Here is a 28,000-nt window from a genome sequence, read left to right on the forward strand (position 1 = left end):
CAGCCAACCAGCCACACAAACTGTTAGTACCCTTTTAAACACTGAGCTATTATTACCTTACATCTAGAATCTCTGCTAAATGGGCCAATATCAATAATTTAGCCTGATCTAAGTTTATGTTCCTTCCATTCAGAAGCCTTTTAATCATTGGCATCTCTTAATCCAATCAAGTTGACAATTCAAATTAACCATTCATCATAACCTGGAATGTGCTTTTAAGTATTTTGGTTTTCCATGCAATGTATATAGCCCAATAGTACCCTGTACAATACCAGGGGTTAATCGTGGTTTTAAATAAATTTATTTAAGCCTTTTGAATGCTGTTTATGTGGAGACATTTCAGCTAAAGACCTCTATTCAAGAGTTGCTTCATTGTCCATAAGAAGATTGGAAGGTGTTTTCCTTCTTTCTGGCATAATAAAATCGGCTTGTCCTGGTGAAAGCTGAGGAAACGTAAAATCAATGTATTTTTGAAATGCTGCTCTGGTTTCCTGTAGTTCCTCTTCCAGAAAATCTTTCCAGTTTGTCATGATTCCCAGTTGGTTTACTATGGACAGCAGCTCCTCCTGAGTGTTAACCAGCTTATCCATCACATTACCAAGAGTGGCCTGGTGTGTTTTCTCAGCTTCTTGAAGCACTTCCTGCGCCTCTTCTTGCTTTTGTTTCTGAGCTATGCCATAGTAGATGTTCATTTCATGTTCCTTTTCTCTTATTATCTGGTTAAAGTTCATCCTCTGGTCATTAATGATGGATGCACCAGTATTCCGGAGTTCATCCATGGCCTTGCTACAAAAAAAATTATACAGATTTATTAATTAGATGGATTACCTACTAAAAACAGATTGATTTTCACTATATCCACAGATGTATAAGAAATCATTACATTACTGAGATGAGACAGGCTGCTGTAGAGAGCATTAGCAATGAATCAAAAATTTTTTTTCATAACAAGGAGGCTATTCAGCTTCTCTACTGTGGGATAGAGCAAGGCCTCTAGTCTAATGTCTCATGGTACATTTGGGGACCTGCATTCACTTTAGCCAGAAAAAAATATGAATAGTTTTGCTTAAAAATGAAGAAATAGTGGCTGGGGTTGTGGCTCAGTGGTAGAGCGCTTGCCTAGCATGTGTGAGGCACTGGGTTTAATTCTAAGGAGAATAAATAAATAAATAAATGTCCTTCGACAACTAAAAAATAATAATTTTTTTTAAATGAAGAAATAGTTTCAGAGTGCCTGCAAGCTAGGCGAACCTGCAACCCGCGGGCGGGTCAGGCCCAGCAACCAGCCAAGTGACAGAGCAGCTACACGCGCCTGCGGGGAACGCGGACCGGACCCACTAGGACAGGTCCGGCGGCCGGCTGAGGGCCAGGCCCGTCCCCTCCCACAGTGTCTGCAAGGTAGGCGGGACTGTGAACACCGGCAGATCGGGCCCAGCGGCCTGCTGAGGGACGGAACCGGCCCCTCCCTCAGTGCCTGCAAGCTAGGGGAACCTGCGACCCATCGGGAGGTTAGGCCCAGCAACCTACGGAGTGACACAGGTGCCCCTGGCGCCTGCTGTGTAGGCAGACCTTTGACCAACCAGCAGAGCAAACCTAGGGCCTGCCAGCATGGTAGACGGATCACACTAATTGGAGGAGGATCACAGCCACTACCTGCCCTGCAAGGGTGATTTTTCAACTATACAAGAGCAATATAAATAAATAGAGGGAAAATATCAAAGACACAACAATTTCACCAAGCAGAAAGAAACGCCAGCAGTATGAAACGACAAGGAAAGAAAGGACCACAGGCAATGCAGGTCAACTCAACTTTAGAAGAGGTAATAGCTGCAACAGATGGAATGTCAGATAGAGAGCTCAGGACATACATGCTTCAGATGATCTGGAGTCTCAAGGAAGACATGAGACAGCAAAATCAGACAATGAAAGATCACATTGACAAACAAATCCAGGAAGTAAAAGATCAATTTCACAGGGAGATAGAGGTAATAAAAAACAAACAAATAGAAATCCTAGAAATGCAGGAAACAATAAACCAACTTAAAAACTCAATTGAGAATACTACCAGCAGAGTGGATCACTTAGAAGATAGAACATCAGACAATGAAGACAGAGTATTTCAACTTGAAAAGAACATAGATAGCTCAGCAAGTCTACTAAGAAACCATGAGCAGAACATTCAAGAACTATGGGATAATATCAAAAGACCAAACTTAAGAGTCATTGGGATACAGGAAGGCACAGAGCTCCAAACCAAAGGATTAAGCAATCTATTCAGTGAAATAATACAAGAAAACTTCCCAGACTTGAAGAATGAGACAGAATCCCAAATCCTAGAAGCCTACAGGACACCGAATGTGCAAAATCATAAGAGATCCACACCTAGACACATTATAATGAAGATGTCCAACATACAGAATAAGGAGAGAATTTTAAAAGCTACAAGAGAAAGGAAGCAGATTACATTTAGGGGTAAACCAATCAGGATAACAGCTGATCTCTCAACACAGACTCTAAAAGCTAGAAGATCCTGGAATAACATATTTCAAACGCTAAAAGAAAATGGGTTCCAACCAAGAATCGGGTATCCCGCGAAATTAAGCTTCAGGATGGAAGATGAAATTAAAACATTCCACGACAAACAAAAGTTAAAAGAATTTGCAGCTAGAAAACCATCTCTTCAAAAAATCCTTGGCAAAACACTACAGGAAGAGGAAATGGAAAACAACAATGAAAACCAACAGTGGGAGGTAGGACAGTAAAGGGGGGAAAATAATCAAAGAGGAAAACAAATCAGGTTTAATAGCATTAATAAACAAACTATGGCTGGAAGAACAAACCATATCTCAATAATAACCCTAAATGTTAATGGCTTAAACTCACCAATTAAGAGACACAGGCTAGTTGAATGGATCACAAAACAAGACCCAACAATATGCTGCCTGCAGGAGACGCATTTGATAGGAAAAGATATACATAGACTGAAGGTGAAAGGTTGGGAAAAATCATATCACTCATATGGACTGCGGAAACAAGCAGGAGTGTCCATACTCATATCAAATAAAATAGATTTCAAGCCAAAGTTAATCAAAAGGGATAAAGAGGGACACTACATACTGCTCAAGGGAACCATACACCAACAAGACATAACAATCATAAATATATATGCCCCAAACAACGGGGCTGCTATGTTCATCAAGCAAACTCTTCTCAAGTTCAAGAATCTAATAGACCACCATACAATAATTATGGGAGACTTCAACACACCTCTCTCACCACTGGACAGATCTTCCAAACAGAAGCTGAATAAGGAAACTATAGAACTCAATAATACAATTAACAACCTAGACTTAATTGACACATATAGAATATACCACCCAACATCAAGCAGTTACACTTTTTTCTCAGTAGCACATGGATCCTTCTCAAAAATAGATCATATATTATGTCACAGGGAAACTCTTAGTCAATATAAAGGAGTAGAGATAATACCATGCATCTTATCTGATCACAATGGAATGAAACTGAAAATCAACGATAAAAGAAGGAAGGAAAAATCATGCATCACTTGGAGAATGAACAATAGGTTACTGAATGATCAATGGGTTTTAGAAGACATCAAGGAGGAAATTAAAAAATTCTTAGAGTTAAATGAAAACACAGACACAACATATCGGAATCTATGGGACACATTGAAAGCAGTTCTAAGAGGAAAATTCATTGTTTGGAGTGCATTCCTTAAAAAAAGAAAAAACCAACAAATAAATGATCTCATACTTCACCTCAAAATCCTAGAAAAAGAAGAGCAAAACAACAGCAAAAGAAATAGAAGGCAAGAAATAATTAAAATCAGAGCTGAAATTAATGAAATCGAAACAAAAGAAACAATTGAAAAAATTGACAAAACTAAAAGTTGGTTCTTTGAAAAAATAAATAAAATTGACAGACCCTTAGCCATGCTAACGAAGAGAAGAAGAGAGAGAACTCAAATTACTAGCATACGGGATGAAAGAGGCAATATCACAACAGACACTTCAGAAATACAGAAGATAATCAGAAATTATTTTGAATCCTTATACTCCAATAAAATAGAAGATAGTGAAGGCATCGATAAATTTCTTAAGTCATATAATCTGCCCAGATTGAGTCAGGAGGATATAGACAACCTAAACAGACCAATATCAATTGAGGAAATAGAAGAAACCATCAAAAGATTACCATCTAAGAAAAGCCCAGGACCAGACGGGTATACAGCAGAGTTTTACAAAACCTTTAAAGAGGAACTAATACCAATACTTTTCAAGCTATTTCAGGAAATAGAAAAAGAGGGAGAACTACCAAATTCATTCTACGAGGCTAACATCACCCTGATTCCGAAACCAGACAAAGACACTTCAAAGAAAGAAAACTACAGACCAATATCTCTAATGAACCTAGATGCAAAAATCCTCAATAAAATTCTGGCGAATCGGATACAAAAACATATCAAAAAAATTGTGCACCATGATCAAGTAGGATTCATCCCTGGTATGCAAGGTTGGTTCAATATACGGAAATCAATAAATGTTATTCACCACATCAATAGACTTAAAAATAAGAACCATATGATCATCTCGATAGATGCGGAAAAAGCATTCGACAAAGTACAGCATCCCTTTATGTTCAAAACTCTTGAAAAACTAGGGATAACAGGAACATACCTCAACATTGTAAAAGCAATTTATGCTAAGCCTCAGGCTAGCATCATTCTGAATGGAGAAAAATTGAAGGCATTCCCTCTAAGATCTGGAACAAGACAGGGATGCCCTCTTTCACCACTTCTGTTCAACATAGTTCTCGAAACACTGGCCAGAGCAATTAGACAGACGAAAGAAATTAAAGGCATAAAAATAGGAAAAGAAGAACTTAAATTATCACTATTTGCAGATGACATGATTCTATACCTAGCAGACCCAAAAGGGTCTACAAAGAAACTATTAGAGATAATAAATGAATTCAGCAAAGTGGCAGGTTATAAAATCAACACGCATAAATCAAAGGCATTCCTGTATATCAGCGACAAATCCTCTGAAATGGAAACGAGGACAACCACGCCGTTCACAATATCCTCAAAAAGAATAAAATACTTGGGAATCAACCTAACAAAAGAGGTGAAAGACTTATACAATGAAAACCACAGAACCCTAAAAAGAGAAATTGAAGAAGACCTTAGAAGATGGAAAAACATACCCTGTTCATGGATAGGCAGAACTAACATCATCAAAATGGCGATATTACCAAAAGTTCTCTATAGGTTTAATATAATGCCAATCAAAATCCCAACGGCATTTCTTGTAGAAATGGAGAAAGCAATCATGAAATTCATATGGAAGAATAAAAGACCCAGAATAGCAAAAACAATACTAAGCAGGAAGTGTGAATCAGGTGGTATAGCGATTCCAGATCTCAAACTATACTACAGAGCAATAGTAACAAAAACAGCATGGTACTGGTACCAAAACAGGCGGGTGGACCAATGGTACAGAATAGAGGACACAGAAAACAACCCACAAAACTACAACTTTCTTATATTTGATAAAGGGGCTAAAAGCATGCAATGGAGGAAGGATAGCATCTTCAACAAATGGTGCTGGGAAAACTGGAAATCCATATGCAACAAAATGAATCTGAATCCCTTTCTCTCGCCAAGCACAAAAGTTAACTCAAAATGGATCAAGGAGCTTGATATCAAATCAGAGACACGGCATCTGATAGAAGAAAAAGTTGGCTACGACCTACATGCTGTGGGGTCGGGCTCCAAATTCCTCAATAGGACACCCATAGCACAAGAGTTAACATCTAGAATCAACAAATGGGACTTACTTAAACTAAAAAGTTTTTTCTCAGCAAAAGAAACAATAAGAGAGGTAAATAGGGAGCCTACATCATGGGAACAAATCTTTACTCCTCACACTTCAGATAGAGCCCTAATATCCAGAATATATAAAGAACTCAGAAAATTAGACAATAAGATAACAAATAACCCAATCAACAAATGGGCCAAGGACTTGAATAGACACTTCTCAGAGGAGGACATACAATCAATCAATAAGTACATGAAAAAATGCTCACCATCTCTAGCAGTCAGAGAAATGCAAATCAAAACCACCCTAAGATACCATCTCACTCCAGTAAGATTGGCAGCCATTATGAAGTCGAACAACAATAAGTGCTGGCGAGGTTGTGGGGAAAAGGGTACACTTGTACATTGTTGGTGGGACTGCAAATTGGTGCAGCCAATTTGGAAAGCGGTATGGAGATTTCTTGGAAAGCTGGGAATGGAACCACCATTTGACCCAGCCATTCCCCTTCTCGGTCTATTCCCTAAAGACCTAAAAAGAGCATGCTACAGGGACACTGCTACATCGATGTTCATAGCAGCACAATTCACAATAGCAAGACTGTGGAATCAACCTAGATGCCCTTCAATAGACGAATGGATAAAAAAAATGTGGCATTTATACACAATGGAGTATTACTCTGCAGTAAAAAATGACAAAATCATAGAATTTGGTGGGAAATGGATGGCATTAGAGCAGATTATGCTAAGCGAAGCTAGCCAAGCCCTAAAAAACAAATGCCAAATGTCTCCTTTGATATAAGGAGAGTAACTAAGAACAGACTAGGGAAGAAGAGCACAAGAAGAAGACCAACATTAAACAAGGATGAGAGGTGGGAGGGAAAGGAAGAGAGAAGGGAAATTGCATGGAAATGGAAGGAGACCCTCAGGGTTATACAAAATTACATACAAGAGGAAGTGAGGGGAAAGGGAAAAACAGTACAAGGGGGAGGAATGAATTACAGTAGTGGGGGTAGAGAGAGAAGAGGGGAGGGGAGGGGAGGGGAGGGGGGATAGTAGAGGATAGGAAAGGCAGCAGAATATAACAGACGTGAGTTTATCAATATGTAAAGCAATGAAGTGTAACTGATGTGATTCTGCAAGCTGTATACGGGGTAAAATGGGAGTTCAAAACCCGCTTGAATCAAAATGTGAAATATGATATATCAAGAACTATGTAATGTTTTGAAAAACCAACATTAAAAAAATAAATAAATAAATAAAAAGAAAAAAAAAGAAATAGTTTCAAACTTACATACTCCTAGAGAAAATATATCAACCCAGCTACTTGATTTTAGCCAAGGGAAGAAAACTCTATACCTATGGGCTAGATTTAGCTTTAACCCTGATTTTATCTGAGAGGTGTTCAAGGACAGCCATTTCAGATTTATTTGGTCTCGGGATCCCTTTTATACTCAAAGTTACACTTTTACACTCGAGGTTACTAAGGGCCCAAAGATCTTTTGTTTATATGAGTTGTATCTATTGACAGTACTAGAAACTAAATATAGACATTTAAAAATATTTGTTAGTTAATGTAAAAATAACAATAAATCAATTGCACATGAACTTAAATATTTTTGTGAAAACCATCTCTTCTAAAACAATAAAATATTTGGTGAGAAGAGTGGCATAATTTTTTTTAATATTGTTTAAAGTCTGGCTACATCAAAGCTATGCTTTCATATTATTTCAATCTATTGTGATATTATACACCATAAAACCTCTGGAAAATTTCACTATACACTCATTAAAAAATGAAAGTGAAAAAAGCAGAATCATCAAGAAAGTATTGTTGATTTCATGGATACTCCCCAAATGTCTCAAAGACCCTGAGGGTCCTTGGACTATGTTTTCAGAAGCACTGTTGAATGATTCAGATGTCTGGTTATAATGTATATAGTTATATATAATTTATAGCAGCCAACCCTTGACCTCTTACCAGGTGCCAAACTTCTGTTCATGTTAACTTACTGACTTCTCAAAAACAATTCTGTGAGATAGTTCTGTTATTATGCTCAATTTAAATAACTTGTCCATCTTCACTTTTAGTAAAAGTGGCAAAATCAGCATCACAACCCATGCAGTCTTAATTCAGGGCAAAAACTCTCAGCCACTATGATAAATCTCTAGTGGATTTCTATAGTTTACCTAGTCTGAGAAGAACCTCTGAAGATCTGAGAATAAATAAATCTGCAAATGTTGGATTCAAATACTTACAACTGTTAATAAAATCCCTCCTGCTTCCCAATTTAACATAGCCTTTCCAAGATTTACCACTTACTCTATTGTCCAAATTCCTTCCTCCAAGATGCAATTAATCCTCTTATCTCTTATTGTTCCATCTTGACTTTTAAATTTGACAGCCTTGAACTAAACATCATTGTCCTTAGCTTCTCTAGTTACTAGACTATTTTTCTTCCTTTCCCACCAACTAAGCTATATCCATTATTGATAGCAAGTGTATCATTGGACACTGTGTCCCAGGGACTTTGCTAAACATTTTATATTTATTATATCTCATTTAATTTTCATAAGAACACAAAGAAGCTGGTACTATTTTATTTATTATTATTCACATGTGATAGGTGAGAAAATTGAGCCTTAGAGAGATTAAGTTATTTAATATTGCAAGGGGAATTGAGCAAGGGGAAGAGATCCTACCCTTAACCAATACCTGCTTCAATCTCATGAGACATCACTATAAATTTTTCACTGAGAGGGTAACACAATGAATGTAACATTTTAGGATTGTTATTCCAGTAACAGTGAGTGAACTAAATATTAGTGGGGTGAGTCAGAGAGACCAAACAGTACCATTTTGTAACATTCTGGAGGTGCAATGACAAGAGAGAGGGAGAGGAGACATAAACAAAGAAATATCAGAGTCACAACTGCCAGCAATCAACTACTGCTAGGATATAAGGAATGCATGAAAAAGAGGAATTTAACCCAACTTCTTGGCCTTCAACTCTGGCCCCAGTGGAATGGAGGTGGCATTAGTAGAAGTGACATTGTACGTACAGTTGAGATTGCACATCCACACACATCCTTAGGGTTTAGTCTGATGTTTTATAAAACCCTTGGGTTGTTGGTGAGACTGTGAACGTGATGACAGGGGCCATGGAGCTTAGTTCAGAAAGAGCCAGAAGGAGCCTTCCTCGATCAGGTTTTAAGTCCCCAAGGAAGAAACTCTGCTCTTCTAAAGTCACAGTTCTGTAACAGGCAGGGTGATTTTCTTTCTGGGTTGCCCCCACACAGGAGGTGTTCAGGTAGGGGCCATTGCAAGTCTCCATAGAGCTATCTTAGATGACTCCTAATTTCACCCTCAATATTTTTTTTTATTTTTTAGTTTTATTTTTTAGAATTTTTTGTTGTAGATGGACACAATACTTTTTTATTTATTTATTTGTATGTGGTGCTGAGGATGGAACCCAGTCCTCACAATTGGTAGGCAAGCTCTCCACCACTGAACTACAGCCCCAGGCATGAACAGTCTTTTGTTTGTTTTTGTTTTTTAAACTCCCTGAAATCAAAGTCTCTTCTCAGAAAGTTCTGGTATTTTCTGAATGTCCTTTCCAACTTCTTCTAGCCTACCTCAGGGCCCAGATTTTTTACCTTTGGGATTTACTCCTTTTGATTTTAGTCAGGATGTCTCTGAATTTTATTCTGATGATTTCCTGAAGGTATGCAGTTAAAGCCAGGAATGGGGAGGGGCATAGTGCATAGAGGCTGTGATCTTCAGTGCCATTCATCTTTATATTTTCGCTCCTTAACATGGTAGTTGGAGTGGATATATTTTGTGTGTGTGTGCCAAATAATATCGAATTTTAAAATAGCTAAGTTGAAGTATTGCAAAAGCTTAAAAGAATTTATGCTTTAAAAATTTTCTAAACATAAGCAAATTATTTGCCAGAAAAATAGTCAATTCTTATGATTATATATTTAAAATGTTTCCTCTAAAAGAGACGCCTAGAAAGCACATTCTATAAGGACTGAAGGAAGTGGGTATATTAGTGCTCTCTTGTTTTTTCCTTTCCTTCTTCAAAGTAAATCTTGGAATAATCTCTCCACAAATATTTTTTTTAGCTGTTTACAATATTCTTCTTTATTTGTAATAATAAAACTCTACAATGATGTTATTGTAATTTTTTTCTCCACAAATATTTTGAAGGATTGCTATGCAGAGTGGAGGGCAGAGCCAGAAGCCAAGGGTGGAAATGAAGGTGAGGCTTAACATTTTGGATCAACATTAGGAAAAACAAGACAAGTGGCAATGTTTAACGCTTGAACCAACAGCCTCCAATAGCAAGTAACACTCCTGTCACTGGAGGAGATGGCTCACCAGCTGCTGGTTCAGCTCCATAACCTCCAATATCCATTCTGATTAAATGAATATCTATGCTCCTTCTCTAAGCAGTGAGGTCCATCTTCCATCTTTATCTCATAGACTCATAGTCTCAAAGACTATAGACTTGAAATTCTGAAATTCACACATTTCAGAATGGTGCTGGTTAGAAATGTAACTATTTTCAAAACAGTTACAGTAAGTGTCCACATCTATAGAATTCAGTCTGATGTTTTAAAGAATGATCTCTCTCTCTCTCTCTCTCTCTCTCTCTCTTTCCCTCACCCTCTCTCTCTCTCTCAAGAATGGACTCTTGAAGAATGAAAAAAGGTTATTTCTTTAAATTGATAAACACAAAGTCTTTATTTATTTATTTATTTATTTTTATGTGGTGCTGAGGATTAAACCCAGTGCCTCACATGTGCTAGTAAGTGCTCTACCACTGAGCTACCCCAGCCCTGAAAAAAACAAAAATATAATAATTCAAATTTACTAAGCTATTGGGGAAAAAATAAAGCATAGAAAATTTGTAATAACAATTACAATCTGCTCTCTTTAGGATCTCTTTTAGTTCTCATTATTTTTAGAAGGCTGGTGACATGGTACAAGATATTTTGCTCATACATTTAAAGAAATATATCACTAAGCATTTCTTCTCTTCTACTTATTAAGCAAAATTTTTAAACTTTTCTTATACATGTTTTTGTTATGGTTTTGATCTAGATTGTTCCCCAAAGCTTGGTCCCCAGTATAGCAGTGTTCAGAAATGGGCCACATGGGACTGGATCATGAAGGCTCTGACCTCATCTGTAGATTAATCCATTGAGTGATTCAGAATTTGAATGTACTATTTAGAAGTGGTAGGAAGTGGGGCTGGGGTGGTGGCTCAGTGGTAGAGCACTTGCCTAGCATGTGTGAGGCACTGGGTTCAATTCTCAGCACTGCATATAAATAAATAAGAAGGTAGAAAGCACAGAACCTAGTAGAAGAGAGTGGATCCTTGGGGACATGCCCTTGGGAACTATATCTTGTCCCTGGCTTCTCTCTCTCTCTCTCTCTCTCTCTCTCTCTCACACACACACACACACACACACACACACACACACACACACACACAAACTCCCTGGCACCCTCTGGTTCCAGGCTGCCATGAGCTAAGAAGCTTCCTTTGCCTTGTTCTTCTGCCATAATATTCTGCCTTACCTCAGCCCCAGCCCCAGCCGGGGATATAGCTCAATTGATAGAGTGCTTGCCTCACATGTACAAAACTCTGGGTTCAATCCCCAACACCACCACCAAAAAAAAAAAAAAACAAGCAAAATAAACTTTTGCTGCTTTAAGTTGTTTTATGTCAGGTCTTTGGGTCACAATGATGAAAAGCTGACTAACACATTTCTACTGTTCAACCTCCTTTCTACATCTATCAGTAAAAATCCTGGATCTTAAAACACTAAGAACCAGTATTTCATTTCTAAATCATGATGAGATTTGTTCCCAAAAGTCATTTGTACACATAATAGTAGAGCAAAGTATAACATATTAGATAATTTGCCTTATTAGGCTATGAATCCATTTTTCATTTGAACTACAACTTTTAGCTCTACTTCAATCAAGTATAAAAATTGTGCTTGCAATTTTCAATTCTGATTTTCTACCCTGGACATAAGGAACCTATGGCTTTCTGGTTTCATAGGAGAATTAATGATACCCTCAAGCTGGTGCTATAGGTATTATAGAAGATATGGGCAGGTGGGGAACAACTCTAGAGGCCAGCCTTCTGCAGCACATTTGGATCTTAGGGTTATTATTACCCTTGAGCTTCTCCATTGGCTCTGCCTCATTATACACCAAACCTTCTCCTTCCATGTTTTTGCTCTTTCTGTTCTCATTCTTTTGCTTCTCTCAAAGTGGGATCTTCCATCTTCTAAGGACCAACCCAAGAACAACTTTCTCAAAAAAAACCTACCTTTCTACTACCCCATCCACACTTTATCTTTCCAGGACTTCAAACTCCTCCAGAATCTAAGTGTTACCTATGCCAGTACATCCAGACTTGCTCATCTAATTACTTCACCTAATGTGCCAGAACTTCAGTGCCACATCCACAGAAAGCATCTAACTAGCTCTGAAGAAGAATACAAATCCTCTAGATAACTCATATAACTTCATGTAGATCAAGGTAGCCTAATGGAAGGTCACAAACTTTGGACTCATACAGGCCAGGGTTCAAATCAGGCCCTATCATCTCCTCTCCATGTGACCTTTGGGAGTTTGCTTAGTTTCTTTGTAAGACTTGGGGGTCTTAATCTGATGATATACAGGATGACAGCCCCCAGGAAGGGATATGAGAATTCAATGAGAAGTACACAAAGGGCTTTTGTATACTGAGTACTGAATAAAGGGTAGCTGTCACTAGGAATTACATGACCACAAAAATTCTTGAGCAGTTCCTTCATTCACGTCTTGCCTTAGATTAGAATATAATTAGAAACTACTCAAGCTGAGATATTAAAAAAAAAAACTTTAAAAGTCCCATGTATCCTGAGTAATATGTTTAGAATCTAATCACCTTAATTCACAAAAAAGTTGTCTGTGCATTTAACAAATTTCTCAAAATATATATGTATTCTGAATCCTTAAGTCTTGCATGAAAATTTATAGTCAAATAAAGAATCTATGATAGAATTCTAATTAGTGGTCTCTTTACATACATTAATTTCTATAAATGTTTTAAACAACACTGGAATCCAGCAATATCTAGAAATTAGATCTGGTATGGATGCAGGGTTCATTTAAGCAGAACAAATTTGAATCATTTGTTAAATAAATATTTAAAGAATACTAGCCATTTATCAGGTTTTCTTTCAGACACTTGGAAAACCCCAGTGAACAAAACAGACATTTCAGTTGGATATAAACAACAGACATAGCAGTTCCCTAGTCTCAGTCTATTGATTCAGTAGAAGATGGACACTGAAAATCTTATTTCAGTTAAACACAGGAAAGTGGTGGAAAGGGGCAAAAGCAATAGAGCAAGGGAGAGATCAGGAGACTGCAGGTATGTGTATGTGTATGAGGAGTGGACCCAGAGGCTCCTCAGGAGGAAAACCCACTGCATATGGAAAGGGAACAGAAAAGGGGAGAAGAGGGTCCATTTTCCATGGCATTGGACCACAACTCATTCTCTATCTCCCTCCTCAAATCCTTTCTCACTCTCCTCTTCTACATCCACAATGATTTACAATCTATGCAGAAAGGGCGATACCCCTGAAACTGACACAACTGTACCCCTCATTCTTGTTTATCTCCTTCAGGATTTTTATCCTCCTTCAGGATTTTACCTTTAGTGCTGTTCTAATGGTTCTAATGAAAAAGATTTCACTGATCAACTATATACAAATGTATGTGCTTGTTAACTCAAATGGCAAAACAAAAGTGACAGGCCACAGTCTAGGAGGCCAAACAGGGAGGTCTCAGTCTCAGTTCTATGCTGCAGCTCTATGATCTTGGGCAGGTCACTTGTATCTGGAAACTGTTTTTCACTTGACAATTCCTGTGCTCCTCACTGCTGTCCTATTCCACCAAATGTTCATTATGTACCTAGAAAGGTTCCCTTGATGCTCATTCACACACAAACACATGCACACATATATTGTGATGGGTGTAAAATGATTTTTAATATGTACATATATGTGATTATCACAAGCATGTGATTATATACATATTTACATCAAAAGGGTATGGAAGGATACAAAGTATAATTTAAAATGATTTTCTCTGGAGGCAAGGAGGGATGAGGAAGCATTAAGCTGGGATATGCAAATTTTGCTCTATACAGGTCCACAAAGTCAATTTTTTTTTTTTTTTGCTAAAGCAAGAAGTAATATAACCACATAGGAACTAGGATAGAGGATGTAAAGATTGACTTAGGTATTTAAGGGGAAATGTTTCTTGATTTCTCTCCTCAGCTTCTTAAAACTGGAGATCCAGAGTGGAAAAACATAATATTTAAGTGTAGTTATCTCTTGAGAAGGGAGATGGATATGGAGAACATATGGAAGCTTCTTAAGTGTTGGTAATTTTCAGTCCCCTTATAAGATGGGTATCAGGTCCTTCAGTACTTGTTACTACTTTGCTTTAAAACACACAGACACACAGACACACACACACACACACACACACACACACACACACACACACACCTTCTGTAAGATATGTTTGCTATATTTCATAATAAAAATGTAAAAATTCCCCAAATGGGGAACATCCACCCATGTACCTTAACCTTATCCCTTTCTTCAGGTGGATTTTGATTAGAGTCAAATACTAATTTGCAAATGTAATCTGTGGAATACCTTCTTTGGGCTTCTAAAAGATCCTGAGCGATCCGTCTTTCTTCTTCCCTGGCTTTCTCCACAGCCTCCATCTTCTCCCTGTGGCACTCCATCATAATTCTTTGGATTCTGTGCACCATGCGTTGTTCTGCAGCCATGTTTTCTCTCTTCATTTCGTCACTCATGTTTCGAAACATTTCTGTCTTGGTTTTAGCTTCCATGTCCTTAAGCAATAGGAATGCTTGGTTTAGATGTTACAGCCTTGATGTTTTAAAATATTTTAACTTTTGTTTTGTGTGTGTGTGTGTGTGTGTGTGTGTGTGTGTGTTTTAAAGTGCTAGGGATTGAACAGGGTTCTCACACAAGTTAAAAAAGTGTTCTACCTCTGAGTTATAATCCCCAATCCCTTAAAACGAATCCTAAGAGGTAATCTAAATCATAGATTCATCCACCTGAAGAAGTGTGCACCTGATAACACTGATAATTTAAAAGAATATTGTGCATGATATGTAAAACTTTCATTTATGTGATGTTCAATAAAATCAGGAAACTATAAACTATGTACATAGATACATATACTGTGAACATATTGAAACGGAATATGCAAAAAGGAGGGGTGAGAATAAAGGTCTTTTTTTCTTAATTGTCATATTATCATTACAACTTTTTAGAAAGACAATATACAATTCTGCTTTAGTAAGTCCTGGGAAATGGTGCAATAATTATTGTACTCAGTAACTTCTGTGTAGGAGAGAACATGAGACTCAAGCAGAAAACAGTTGTACATTACTACAGTCAAAGGAACCTGCCTTCCAGTCCCCACTGCTGTTGGAATATTCAAGCTCATTTGTGTTGGGAGGTACTTTCTCTTTCATAAAGGAGACAGAAACAAGTGTTTCATTGCTCTGTGGTTAGGAGAACCTGTGAATGGCTTTCAGACAAACAAAGAAAGGAAGCACTAGTCAAACCAAGATTTGTGGGGAAAAAATAAAACCTCATATATAGTTGTAAAGGAAAATTCTGTTAGTAGACATTTTAGAAATGTGGCTGAATATTATGGTTTGGATATGAGGTCTCCCCAAAAGTTACTGTATTAATTCAGGAATATTCAGAGGTAAAATGATTGGATTGTGAGAGCTGTAACCTAAAGAGTCCATACTTGTTTGAATGGACTGACTGGATGGTAACTATAGGCAGGTAGAATGTGGATGGAGGAGATGGGGGCAGGTAGGGTATGTCCTGGAAATGTACAGCTTCTCTGCAGTCCCTACATTCTCTTTCTTCCTGCTTCTTGGCCCCAGCAAAAACTGAACAGCTTTCCTTGGGCCCTTCTCCTAAAGATGTGTTGCCTCACTTAAGGCCAACAACAATGGAGTCAGCCATCTATGGACTGAGACCTCTGAAACTGTGTGCCCCAAATAAACTTTTCCTCCTCTAAGTTGTTCTTGTCAGGTATTCTGGTCACAGTGATGAAAAGCTGAGTAAAACACTTGTTCTCAGAGTATTCACTATCAGTGGAAGAGACCAACAAACTAATTTTGCAATGAGTCTTGTAGTAGGAATACATGCAAGAAAGGAGCAGTTGGTTCTGTCCAAGAGTTTCAAAACTTTCATTTAATGGTAAACTTTTATCTCTACTTTAGGGAAGATATCAAGAGAACATAAATAAAGTTATTTCACACAAGTCAGTGGAAGAATTAGGAATGAAAACCAAGGTTCTCAATTGGTGAAGGCGATCCCCCACTCACTGTCTTGACAGGGTCACAGTGAGAAAAAGTGTTGGCAAAGCCGCTCTTCCACTGTCTTGACAGGGTCACAGTGAGGATGAATGCTGGCAAAGCCATCATTTCGCTGGTTGGTGGGTAACCGAAACCATGAGACCCTTTTTTATGTAATTGGGACTTTGCATTTTCATGCTTATGTTTCTCACAGGAGGCATGAGTATGTTAAATGCCAAATAAATTAAATTTCAGATGGCTAGAACAGAACAGGTAGTTCATGCCAAAGAGGCTATTCTGCTATCCCCTCAGCATATCAAGGACAAAATAAAAGGCTATTCTTCTATCTTAGTACATTGTGGACAAACCTAATAACAGACAACAATCATTCTCTGAAAAACAAACTCTATGAGAACTAGTGCACCTTGACTGAGAAACAAATTCTTTGAGAACTAGTGTACCTTGACTGAGAAACAAAAGAAACTCTCCTGAGAAAGCAGCTCAACCAGTTTTATGAGAATAAATTTAGGAATTAATTAAAATAGCTTCATAAAACACAGTTTTAGAATAATGTTAAAAATATTTTATTTAGATTCTTAAGTTTAGAAATTCTTAAGTCTTTAGTTATATAGGTTTCTGATATGCTTTAAGGATGATTCATAAACTTTAGGATATTTTAAATATAAGATTTAAAGGGACTTTTTTAGATGGGAATTTTAGATTAAAAATAAAGTACAGGTGTACTTTAGGTTAATGATTGGCTAGGAGACTTAGAGTCTGGTTACGTAGTTTGGCATTAGTTAATAAGGAAATAACATATCTTGGGAAAAATAGTAAATCTTGGGAAAATCTGAAGGATGTAAATTGGTGACATGTTTTATTGATGATTCTGTACTTTGATGATTGTATGGCTGGGGGTCATATCCTGGAAGAATGTAGATCAGTGTGCCCTCAATCATGGTTAAGGAAATGTCATGTCTTGGCAAAGTTTTAAGTTATATAATCAATGACGTATTGTGAATCTATAATGATGAGAAAAATTGTAATAAAAAGGGGACCCAGAGAAAGCAGCTTTAGCTTTCTCTCTGAAGATTTCTCAAAGGGAACGACTCCTGTCTCATCATTTCGCCGACGCCACTCCTCCTTCAGGACTCCCTGGACCCCGCCGGGGCTGGCCCCCGGCACTCAATGACCAGTTTCTCCCTTGCTGGTTATATTGGACTTTTTCAAGAAATTTATCAATTTATTCATTCCAGAAACACTGCAAAATCTTATGATATAGTAGCCTCCCTGTCTCCACCTGCCTATCTGGCCGCCTGCCTTCTTTCCTTCTTCACTTTTCTTTACTGCAGAATATCTTCTTCAAATGAAATATCACCCAAAGTTGAAAGGAATAAAACCAATAAAGTTTTCCTGGTTCAATTTTGCCTAACACCCTTCAAAACACTTTCTGTGGGGGGCTCCTAGGAAGCTGGTTCCATTACTATGTATCCAGACAGAATCCTCAGCAGAAGTTGAAAGTTTTCAGAAAAATGAAATTCCTCTTAGTTTATTAGAAAAATATTTTAACAATTAAAATATTTGTTAGACAACAGCTTTTTCAAGAGAAGAAAAGTTTTCAACTTCTTACTTTGGCTACTCCAATGGTGAATATTTTTAAGAGATAAGAAAAACCAACTTGAAGAATTTCTCCTGAATGGCCTTAATTGACAGATTTGAAAAATCTTTATAGGGAAATATTGGCCACTTAGGAATGTAAGCTACATTTTCTATATAGCAAAAGGCTTTGTCTCTAAGACTGCTTGAAAATTAAATATTTTGAGTGAAAATGTCTTTAACCACTCAGTTTACCTTATAAAAAGACTATAATAAAACACTAATGTTTTCTTGGTCATCTGGGCTCAGTAGACAAAGATGAATGATTGTACTAGGGTAAAAATTTCATATGGTACTCAATAATTGTTCAAGTTCACAGAGCCATTTGTCTCTGCCATAAATGACTTCAGAATGAACTGCTGTTTGAGACTTGGTAACTGCTCTTTGTAATTTTTCTTACTCTTCTCATGCCTCCTTGGGTTGAGGACTGTCTGTTCTAACTACTATCAGTGAGCCCCCTTTTGACTAGTTTCCAGCATTTAATCTATTTTGGGTTTAAAATAGCAAACCACCAAGGTTGTTGGATTCAGGATGTCAAGTAAGTATAATGACATCTGAATGAGGATGGAGGAGTTCTACTACAGGAAATAAGCCTGAGTTTTCTCTTGTTGTTTGTGGTGTTATTAAACTCTGCAGAGGATATCTTAACTTATTTGTGTTTTCAAGAAAAAAAAATACATATATATGTATTTTTTTTTATACCAGGGATTGAACTCAGGGGTACTTGACCACTGAGCCACATCCCTGACCCTATTTTGTATTTTATTTATTTTTGTGGTATGGAGGATTGAGCCTAGGGCTTGTGCATGCAAGGCAAGCACTCTACCAACTAAGCTATATCCCCCCAGCCCTTAAGTATATTTTCAGTAATTGAGACTGCAAGATGGTAGAGCTTTAAATAGGTGAGCTATCATATTACCATAACATATTTCTCCTTAAATAACTGAATTTAAAAAATAACATCTCAGCCCTTTATTTTGGATGAGTTCTGAACTAGGATTTGGAGAATTAAGCCTCAGTCTCTCTTTTATGTAATGACCTAGAAAAATCCAAATCATTGTCAGTGAGCCCCCTTTTGTCTAGTTTCCAGCATTTAATCTATTTGCTACTGCCTCACTTAGCGTATAGAGTACATTTATGTACTATTGTTTCATTCAGCAACCTATTGTTTGACAGTGTTCTTATCCAGTGTAAGATTTCCGGATAAAACTGCTTTTACTGAAATATATCTTGAATGAGTCAGCCCACATTTTGAAGATATTATAGAAAACAAACTTCATGAATCCCACTGTGTTTACTGTACAAATATCTGTTTATGTACAAATATCTGACAAGCATTTTTACACAGTGTCTCTCAGAAACTTCCTCAGGTTTTATGACAATGAATATCTGGACCTCTCTTGAGTGTCTGATTTGTTTTTACCTTATGGACATGGTGGTCCATGGCATTTTCCTATGTGAACTGGGCATGGGTAGTGAGATGTTGCAGCCACCCCTAAAAGACCTTGCCAAGACTGGTGGTATTGGGCCACTGGAGCCAAGCAGAGACCATTCTAGTATTAGAACCCAGGGGAAGAGCTCTCTTCTCTGTTAGTCCCCTGAGGGCAAGGACAGTCCATTTAATCTCAACTAATACAGAGATAACATTTGGTAGATGCTCACTGTCAGATCAATGAATAGATGGGCCCACAGACCTTGAACTGTTCATTAGTTATGGTTTTTCTTTTTTTTTTTTGGTGTGTGTGTGGGGGACCAGGGATTGAACTCAGGGGCACTTGACCACTGAGCCACATCCCCAGCTCTATTTTGTATTTTATTTAGATGGAGTCAGGGTCTCACTAAGTTGCTTAGCACCTCACTTTTGGCTGAGACTGGCTTTGAACTTGCAATCCTCCTGTTTCAGCCTCCCAAATTACTGGGATTACAGGTGTGCACCATTGTACCAGGGTTAGCTATAGTTCTTATTAAATTAGTCCATACCTAGGGCTAGGTCTCTGCCACTTTCCTCCAGCTTCTGCCCATGCACCTTGTCCTTCCTTGTTTCTCCCTTGGCCAAATGTGAAAATATTTCTACATTCATATCAGATGTAAACAGGATACAGAACTAAATAATGAATCCCAGGACCTCTGCCTGGAAAGTTTACTAGTTATCTAGAATCATGTGTTTGAACAGATTGCAGGTTAAAAAAGAGTTCCTTTTCGGCAGCAGAATAGAATAGACAATATGATTGATGTATGTACATTCCATGTATGTATTATTTATCAAAATGCATTCTACTGTCATGTATGACTAAAAATAAATAAATAAAAATTTAAAAAAAGAGTTCCTTCTCATCTTGTAATGACAGATTCGTGGGACCCCAATAGACCTCAATGAAAAACCAGCCTCTACCTCAGAGCAAAGCCTGTCCAAGGAAGGAGGCGTGATCCTTGTCCTTGGAAAGACCCACAGAGCACTCCTAGGCATATACCCACCCAGTTGTTTATCTACAAATAACAGGAGAGATCTGCTGTGCCAGGTGTTCTGACTCAGTCAGGCTAGGTGGGGACCCATAGTAACCCACTAGCAGCCACCAATCAGCATGAGACCAGGAAAATACCTGGGATGCCAGATGATCCTCCCAGTAGTTTATGATGGTTGATAACATGTTGGGAAACCTTTAGCACGAACACCCCTCTTGGCTTAAACCAATCAGTTCAAACGAATCCCCCTTTTGTACTAACCAATCACCCTTACCCAACTTGTTCCTGCCAGTGAATGTGCTAATCATGTTTTAGAGTTGTTTTATGATTTTCCCGTGGTGTGTGATGATTTGCTAAGAGATGCTATGATGTATGTAGGGTCCCTGCCTTCCCCAAAGAATGTATGAAACTTGCAAACCCTGGGCTCAGGGCCTCTCAGCATCACCAGTTGCTGTGTGTGTGTGTGTGGTGGACGGAGCTAGCTCGCAATAAACACCTCTTTGCTGCTTACATTGATCTTGGTCTCTGGTGGTCTTTTGGGGGTCCCGAATTCAAGCATAACACTCCAGGAGCTGAATCTCATGCAATTACACAAGAGTCTTTATTGCAAGCTCGAGCCTGGACTCACAACCATTTCTGACACAGTGATCCCGAGGAATGAATCCTGACCCTTAGTTCAATGAGGATTTATAGGTTTTGGGAGGATACAGAAAATCATTTCACACCTCGGGAAAATCAAACAACAACTCTTAACATTGATTAGCACATTCATTGGCCGGAACAAGTGAGTAAGGGTGATTGGTTAATTCAAGTGGTGGATATATTTGAACTGATTGGTTTAGGCTGCAAGGGGTTGCAAGAGTGTATATGCTAAACTTGCAGGGTTGCCTAGCCTTATTATCAATCACCAAAACTATTGGGAGGGCCCTTGGTATTTCAGGTATCTTCCCTGTCTCACTCTGATTGGTTGTTGCTATGGTCCGAATTAGGCCTCAGGCATTCTTTTGGTCTTTTTCAGGAACTTGCATTTGCTGAGTCAAGGACATCTGGTACAATAAATGACTCAGCAAGGTAGCTATGTGCTTAGGTTTTCCAAGGACAAGGGTCACCCCTCCCGCTTTGGACAGGCCCTGCTGAGGTAGAGGCTGGTTTTTCAAAAATGGAGTCACATTAGTTTCTCAATCTTGTGACTGCTGTTCTTATAGAAAATACTTCAGAGACAACTCAGATGTCTGTTGGGGTGAACACTAATCAGTGCCTAGGAAAGCTGACAGTGACTCTAAGGAATAAGATAATGAAGGAAATGGAGAGGAGAAGCTGGCCACTTCTCTTATCTCCCTAATCTTTTTTTGTGTGTGTGTGCTGGGGATTGAACCCAGGGCTTTGTGCTGGTGAGGTAAGCACTCTTCCTACTGAGCTATATCCTCAGCCCCTTATCTCCAATCTTTAGGTAAGGATCAACACAGGATGACCTTGGTTGTAAAGTAAAAGAATATACTTGCAAAACATTTGAAGAGGGCTGGGGCTCAGTAGTAATGCACTTGCCTGGCATGTGTGAGGCACTGGGTTCAAGTCTCAGCATATATAAATACATAAAATAAAGGTCTACCAACAACTAAAAAAAAAAGTCTTTAAAAAAAAATCTGAAGAAATCCACCTGTACAGTTGGCATGCAACCTACTGTATACATTCCCTCTACTTGTAGGGATGGTGCAGCATTCCACAATACCTTGACCTGCTACCACTGAGGAGTATATAAGTTATAAAATGTTCAAACCTCTCTGTTGAGTCCTCTAAGTTCTTTAAAGGATCAGTAAACAGTACACTGGGGCATTTGCAGCCCTGGGCTGAACCATGTCCCTCTTGGCAGTATAGCACATGCAAATTTAGGAAAAAGTAAGTCCAGGAGAAAGAATAGCCTGTTGCATTCATTCAGTGCTATAGAGTTTTCCTTCACATATATATCACTGCTCCATAGAGCTCAGCATCTCTTCTGTGAATCTCCAGGGCTTCTCTCCATAATTCTATGAAACACCACACAGACTTTACATATTAAGGTATTTGCTCTCATTCTTTTGTCAAGTAATTTTTTTTTTACTAACTTCAGCATTTCTTTTTCTTTTTTTTTAATGCTCTTTCCAGTCAATTACAAATATATCACATTAAGATATAATTTTATGCTACTATTTTATAAATATCTGCACCCTTATAAAATGCCAAAATAGTAAACATAAGTAAGGTTGAGCTATCGTTTGATTTTTTTTTTTTGTAACTTCAGCATTTCTTAAAAGACAACAACAAAACCACTCTAACAAACCTGTAAATCTTTCTGATGTTTCTCTTCCAGAACCTGAATTTCAAATTTATGTTTGGCAGTTAGATCTTCAAATACTTTATCCACTGCTTGTTTTTGGAGTTCATTAGCCTTTGAAAGAAATAGTCCAATTATTTATTAATACCTCAGGATGAAAATAGGGCAAACTATCACTATATGGGATGCTGGTCAATCTGATTTTCACGTTTACTAAAAATTAGCAACACCATGGGGCCCTATTACTTACTCTATTCCCATTTCAAACTTCCCATAGTGCCCTGGCTGTCTTCACTAGAGATCCTAACACATTCCAATACTACAGCTTTATTGTATATATGCTGCTGCACTGTCTTTTCTCCTTGGCACTCTATTTTTTACTTGCTTAATTAGCAAAGTAACTTATGCTTATCATAGAAAATGTAGGAACAGAGACCAGACATGCAAAGCTACAAGCTGAGTAGGGAGACTGAATACTATCCAGATCCCCTGCTTCAGGGGTTCAGAAAGAAGTTTTGTTAGTATTTTTGAAGAGAATATCCAGACAACTAGATAAACTTATTTTCAAACTGTAGACTATTTACAAAAGCATCCACTTATATTAGAATGCATAAGTAACTGATGACTAATAATCAATTCAAATTTCATTACTAGTAAAAAAATAGACAAGTACTTAAATTTTGATATGTTACTCTTTGCATTACTTTTTTATGTTCAAAATATATTCATACAAAACTTTTGCTGGCACTAATATTGGGCAATTCTAATACTATTAGCTATAATGTCTATTTTATGAAGAAATCAAAAAATAATATTCTAAGAATTGTGATTTGTTTTGTCCTCAAGGAGTTTTAACTCTCTTTAAGAAGTCATGTATATTATTCTACCTATGACTTGAAGAAGTGGGGGCTGCACTGTTCAATTACCTCTGTGAGTCCCAACATTCAAACTGCCTCTATGATACTCAGCAATCATATGAACGCAGTATCAAGAATTTGGGGTTTCATTTGTTTAAGATGGGGGTCTCAATTTTGTTGCCTGTGCTGGTCTTGAACTTGTGGGCTCAAGCAATTCTCCCACCTCGGCCTCATAGAAAGGTAGGACTACTGGCCTGGCAGTATGAAGATTTTTCCCTTGATGAAGAGGAGTAGGCCAAGATGAACCATTTGAAAAAAATGGACATTATTTCAGGTGTTTTGTACACCACACAAAAGGATGATATATATTAAATGTGAGACCATAATAATCACTTTACAAGTATTCCCTTTTCCTCTTGAGGTTTAAACAAATGAGAATAAAGAAGGCAGGAGTCATCCACACAAAGAGGAAGCTTCTGATAGGGCCCTCTTCTTATAAAGCACCCACATGTGTGCTAGGCACATTATTTCATTGAGCCCTCATTCCTATAAAATAGGCATTATTATTATCTCTCTTTTATCTATGAAGAAGCCAAGTTGAAGAACTTGCCTAAGTTCCCATAGCTAGCCAGGACTCAGGCCTTTCTAGCTGACTCTGTAGACTATGCTCTTGCCTACTGAGCTATATAGTATTGTTTCAGATAATTCTGAAAAGAATTGTCTTTCTGCCAAAGAACTATAAAGATGTATTTTAGGTTGATTTCTACTTCTTTTACCTGATTCCATACTTTAGCTTCTGCTTTTACAATCCTTTCTTTGAATGAGATCTCTTGATACCTCTCTTCTTTATTCAGAATATTTGCCCCAATATCTGTGTATTTAAAGAGAAATGATCATAAACCTCCATAGATCATTTCCTGGATTTCCCTTCCATCATTACCTAGTTATTTATGTGGGCCATCTAGGAGTTATAGCCTTTTAGGAGAAGTCAATTCTGTGTGTGTGTGTGTGTGTGTGTGCGCGCCCGCGTGCGTGCTCTATTAAATCCAGCATGCTAAGCATATGCTCTACCACTAAGCTACACCCCTAGCCAACATTACACATATAGAGCACAATTTTTCATATTTCTGGTATATAAAGTATGTTCACACCAATTCATGTCTTCATACCTGTACTTTGGATAATAATGCCTATCACATTTCTCCATCCTTGCTAACCCCCTGCTCCTTCCTTCCCCTCCCACCCCTGTCCTATCTAGAGTTAGTCTTTTCCTACCATGCTCCCCCTCCCTACCCCACTATAAGTCAGTCACCTTATATCAGAGAAAACATTCAGCATTTGTTTATTTTAATTTTTTTGATTGGCTAACTTCACTGAGCATTATTTTCTCCAACACCATCCATTTACCTGCAAATGCCATGATTTTATTCTCTTTTATTGCTGAATAATATTCCATTGTGTATATATGCCACATTATTTTTTTATCCATTCATCTACCGAAGGGTATCTAGGTTGGTTCCACAGTTTAGCTATTGTGAATTGTGCTGCTATAAACATTGATGTTGCTGCCAACAACATTTTCTTTAAAGATTCCTATTGAGGGGGTAAGTTTTTCCCTAACTGATCAGGAGAGAACTCAGCACTATTAGGCCTAAATAGACAGTCATTCCCCTCATCATGCCCAGACTACACAGTAGGCAACTAGGGAAGCAAAGTGAAATAAATGCCTATTGAAAAAGCATATTTTTACAAAGTAGAATGGTGAATGAATATCCAAGATATATTAATATATTAGTACATTTTCAACTCCTCTCTCCTTGATCCTATCTGGGTACTGGTGCTATTTCCATCAGGAGAGTAGAAGCCGAATGTCTTCCTTACATTATATACATGCCTTTCTTCAGTGTGGGTTTACCTATTTCAGATGTAGTGTGAGCTAAGGAGTGGTTTATTATTTCTCTGTCAATGATCTAACTTTATTTCCAAATAATAAAAACCCCAAAATAATACCCTTTCTACCCAGAAAAGATCATAAGTCTAGGGGTTAGAGAACATGTAATATCAGATAGGTAAGAACAGAGCTGGCCCTGGAGCATGAGTCCTTCAAGCTGGTCACAGGGTTTGCCCACTTTCTCACAACTGAGTGATTGTCAGAGGCGGCCCACAAGCTGTTACAGGAGTAATAACCTTTGGGTGCTGAAACTGTACATAGTGATTTTTTCTTTCTGAATTCTTATAGTACTTACTCTTCATTCCATTCATTCTCACATCTTAGATAAGTTGAATTACTAACTTTTCATGTGATTATGTTTTGATGATCAGCCTCCTAAAATTACAAAACACACTTTATAGTGCATTGTATCTCTTGTGGTGCCTAGCTTGGCAATACAAGTGGACATGTGTGTTTATCTGCTTAGCACCTCTTCTCTCCCTCTGGTAATAGGACCCACTTCTCTCAAGAAATTCCCTCCCTCACTTGAGATCATTCCCGTAAGACTGCCAATTGCAGCATCCAAACTTCTGGTCTTCCACCCCTCTCTAGGTCAGAAAAATTAGCCCAGGATTGAGCATGTGCTGAAGCCTGGCTATCTATGCTCTTCTCTAAGACTTCATATAAGGATTTAAGGAGAACATATTTCTTTTCCCTCTGAGATTTCTAAGATGGAGATAACAGATACTTAAAGCTATTTGAGTCCACCCCCTCATTTCCCAGGTGCATAAGCCTGGCTGCAGTAGTAAACAATTAAGCCAACTCACTAAGAAAGTAATCATGGCAGATTGAAAGCCTAAAGTCAAGTTTCTCTATCAAAGGGTCAAGAATTTCATTTTATTCAGTATAATCTAAGTTGTGTTTCTGTCACCGGCAACTGAAAATGCATGTATGGAAATATAGTCTTTGCCACTAGGTCATCAGTGAGTTTTAAAACATAGGGCAAATACTATATGGTAGAGATGGACACACTATGAAAAATCTCAACACTGTGTAGCTACAGTTATGAAAGACCTAGGAAGAAAAGTGACTAAGTGTGGACCACTAAAGTGTGGAATTTCATAAAAATGCGATACAAATGTAGGTTGCTATTACTTTTAATGCTTAAATTTCCTTACTTTATATTTGTTATTCTCATACAATAGGTTACCTGAAGAGCTTTTTAATAATGCATATGCTGAGAAACTGCATACAAACAACTTGTATGAATCTAAAAGTCATTATGTTGAGTGAAAAAAGTCAATTTCAAAAGGTTATATACTGTGGGATTGTTTGGTAGCAAACTCAATCATGACAAAATTATAGTGACAGTACCCTCACAGTGATAAAACTGTGGTGGTGATAGAGAACAGATTAATGCTTTCCAAAGTTTGAGTTAGGGGAAATGAAAGAGTTTGTTACATGAATATACACATGCAATCAATGTCATAAAAATACACACTATGGAAAAAGTGCATATAAAGTCTCTGAGTTAATATTAATAGCATTTTTCCAATGGTAATTTCCTGGTTTTGACAAAGTACCAGGATTGTGTAAAATACCAATGGAAGAAGCTGGATCAAAAATGTCATCAAAATGCTCTACCTATTTTTGCAACTTTGAGTCAAAATATTTCAAAATAAAAAGTAATTAAAAGGTAAGAAAAAATATATATGCTGAGTTCTGACCCTGGAAACAGACTGAGAGGCTAAATACCTTACCTAATGAGTACAATTGGTAAGTGGAGTTGCTAAATTCCAACACATATTCTTTCATGGTAGACAAGCGACTTTGAACAGGGAAAAGCTGATAAAAGCCCACATAACAGAAAGAATAATATATGATGCTTAGAACAAAGGAAAACTAATAGTCACTTACCCAGTATATCTTTATGAGTGTAATAGCGTGTCTTGAACGGCTTGTAATCATGGATTCGTTTGAAGGTTTCTCCAAAAGGAGCTGGTGGAATTATTTTATTACAAAAAGCACAGCAAACAAAGTTTGTATAATCTGTATTTCTGATCATAGTTAAAATTTCAGATGTCTTCTATTATTTCCAGTTAAAATAATCTTAGGATCAGGAAAATTATTTTTAAGAGAAGCTAGAATTTTAAGAAAGCTGCAAGACATTCAGGGTTTTAGGATAAAGCTAGAGGCTGGTGAGGACTAAATGATTTACCATGATTATGTAGTTATGTGCCTAATTTAAAGAATGGTACTAAAAGCCTCTGCCACATAAAGTATGGGCACTGGATTTGGGAGGATTTAAGTAGTTGCTCCCTTCCAGCCTTTAGCATAAATTGTTAACACACTTAGCAACTGTTGCCAGGTAAGACAAGCTTTGCTCATAAAAGCAACTTGAAATAATGACAAAAGGGAACATAATGCAGCCACTGATTTTCCAGATAGTTTCTGTATTAGTTTCCTGTTGCTGCTGGACTAAATTAACACAATCTTTATGGCTAA

At 37.7% G+C, this 28,000-nt stretch overlaps 1 protein-coding gene across 1 annotated transcript; it reads right to left on the reverse strand.

The window, feature by feature from the left end:
• Nucleotides 1–353: 353 nt before the first annotated feature.
• C8H6orf163 (chromosome 8 C6orf163 homolog) lies at nucleotides 354–28,000 on the reverse strand. The gene is made up of 5 exons (XM_026411174.2): nucleotides 27,413–28,000; nucleotides 24,342–24,436; nucleotides 22,715–22,822; nucleotides 14,582–14,784; nucleotides 354–786 (listed from the first exon to the last, which is right to left on the reverse strand). Exons 1-5 carry the CDS (start codon nucleotides 27,558–27,560, stop codon nucleotides 354–356), a joined length of 987 nt encoding a protein of 328 aa, XP_026266959.2. The 5' UTR covers nucleotides 27,561–28,000.

Source organism: Urocitellus parryii, chromosome 8 (assembly GCF_045843805.1).
Source record: "Urocitellus parryii isolate mUroPar1 chromosome 8, mUroPar1.hap1, whole genome shotgun sequence".
Lineage (NCBI taxonomy): Eukaryota > Metazoa > Chordata > Mammalia > Rodentia > Sciuridae > Urocitellus > Urocitellus parryii.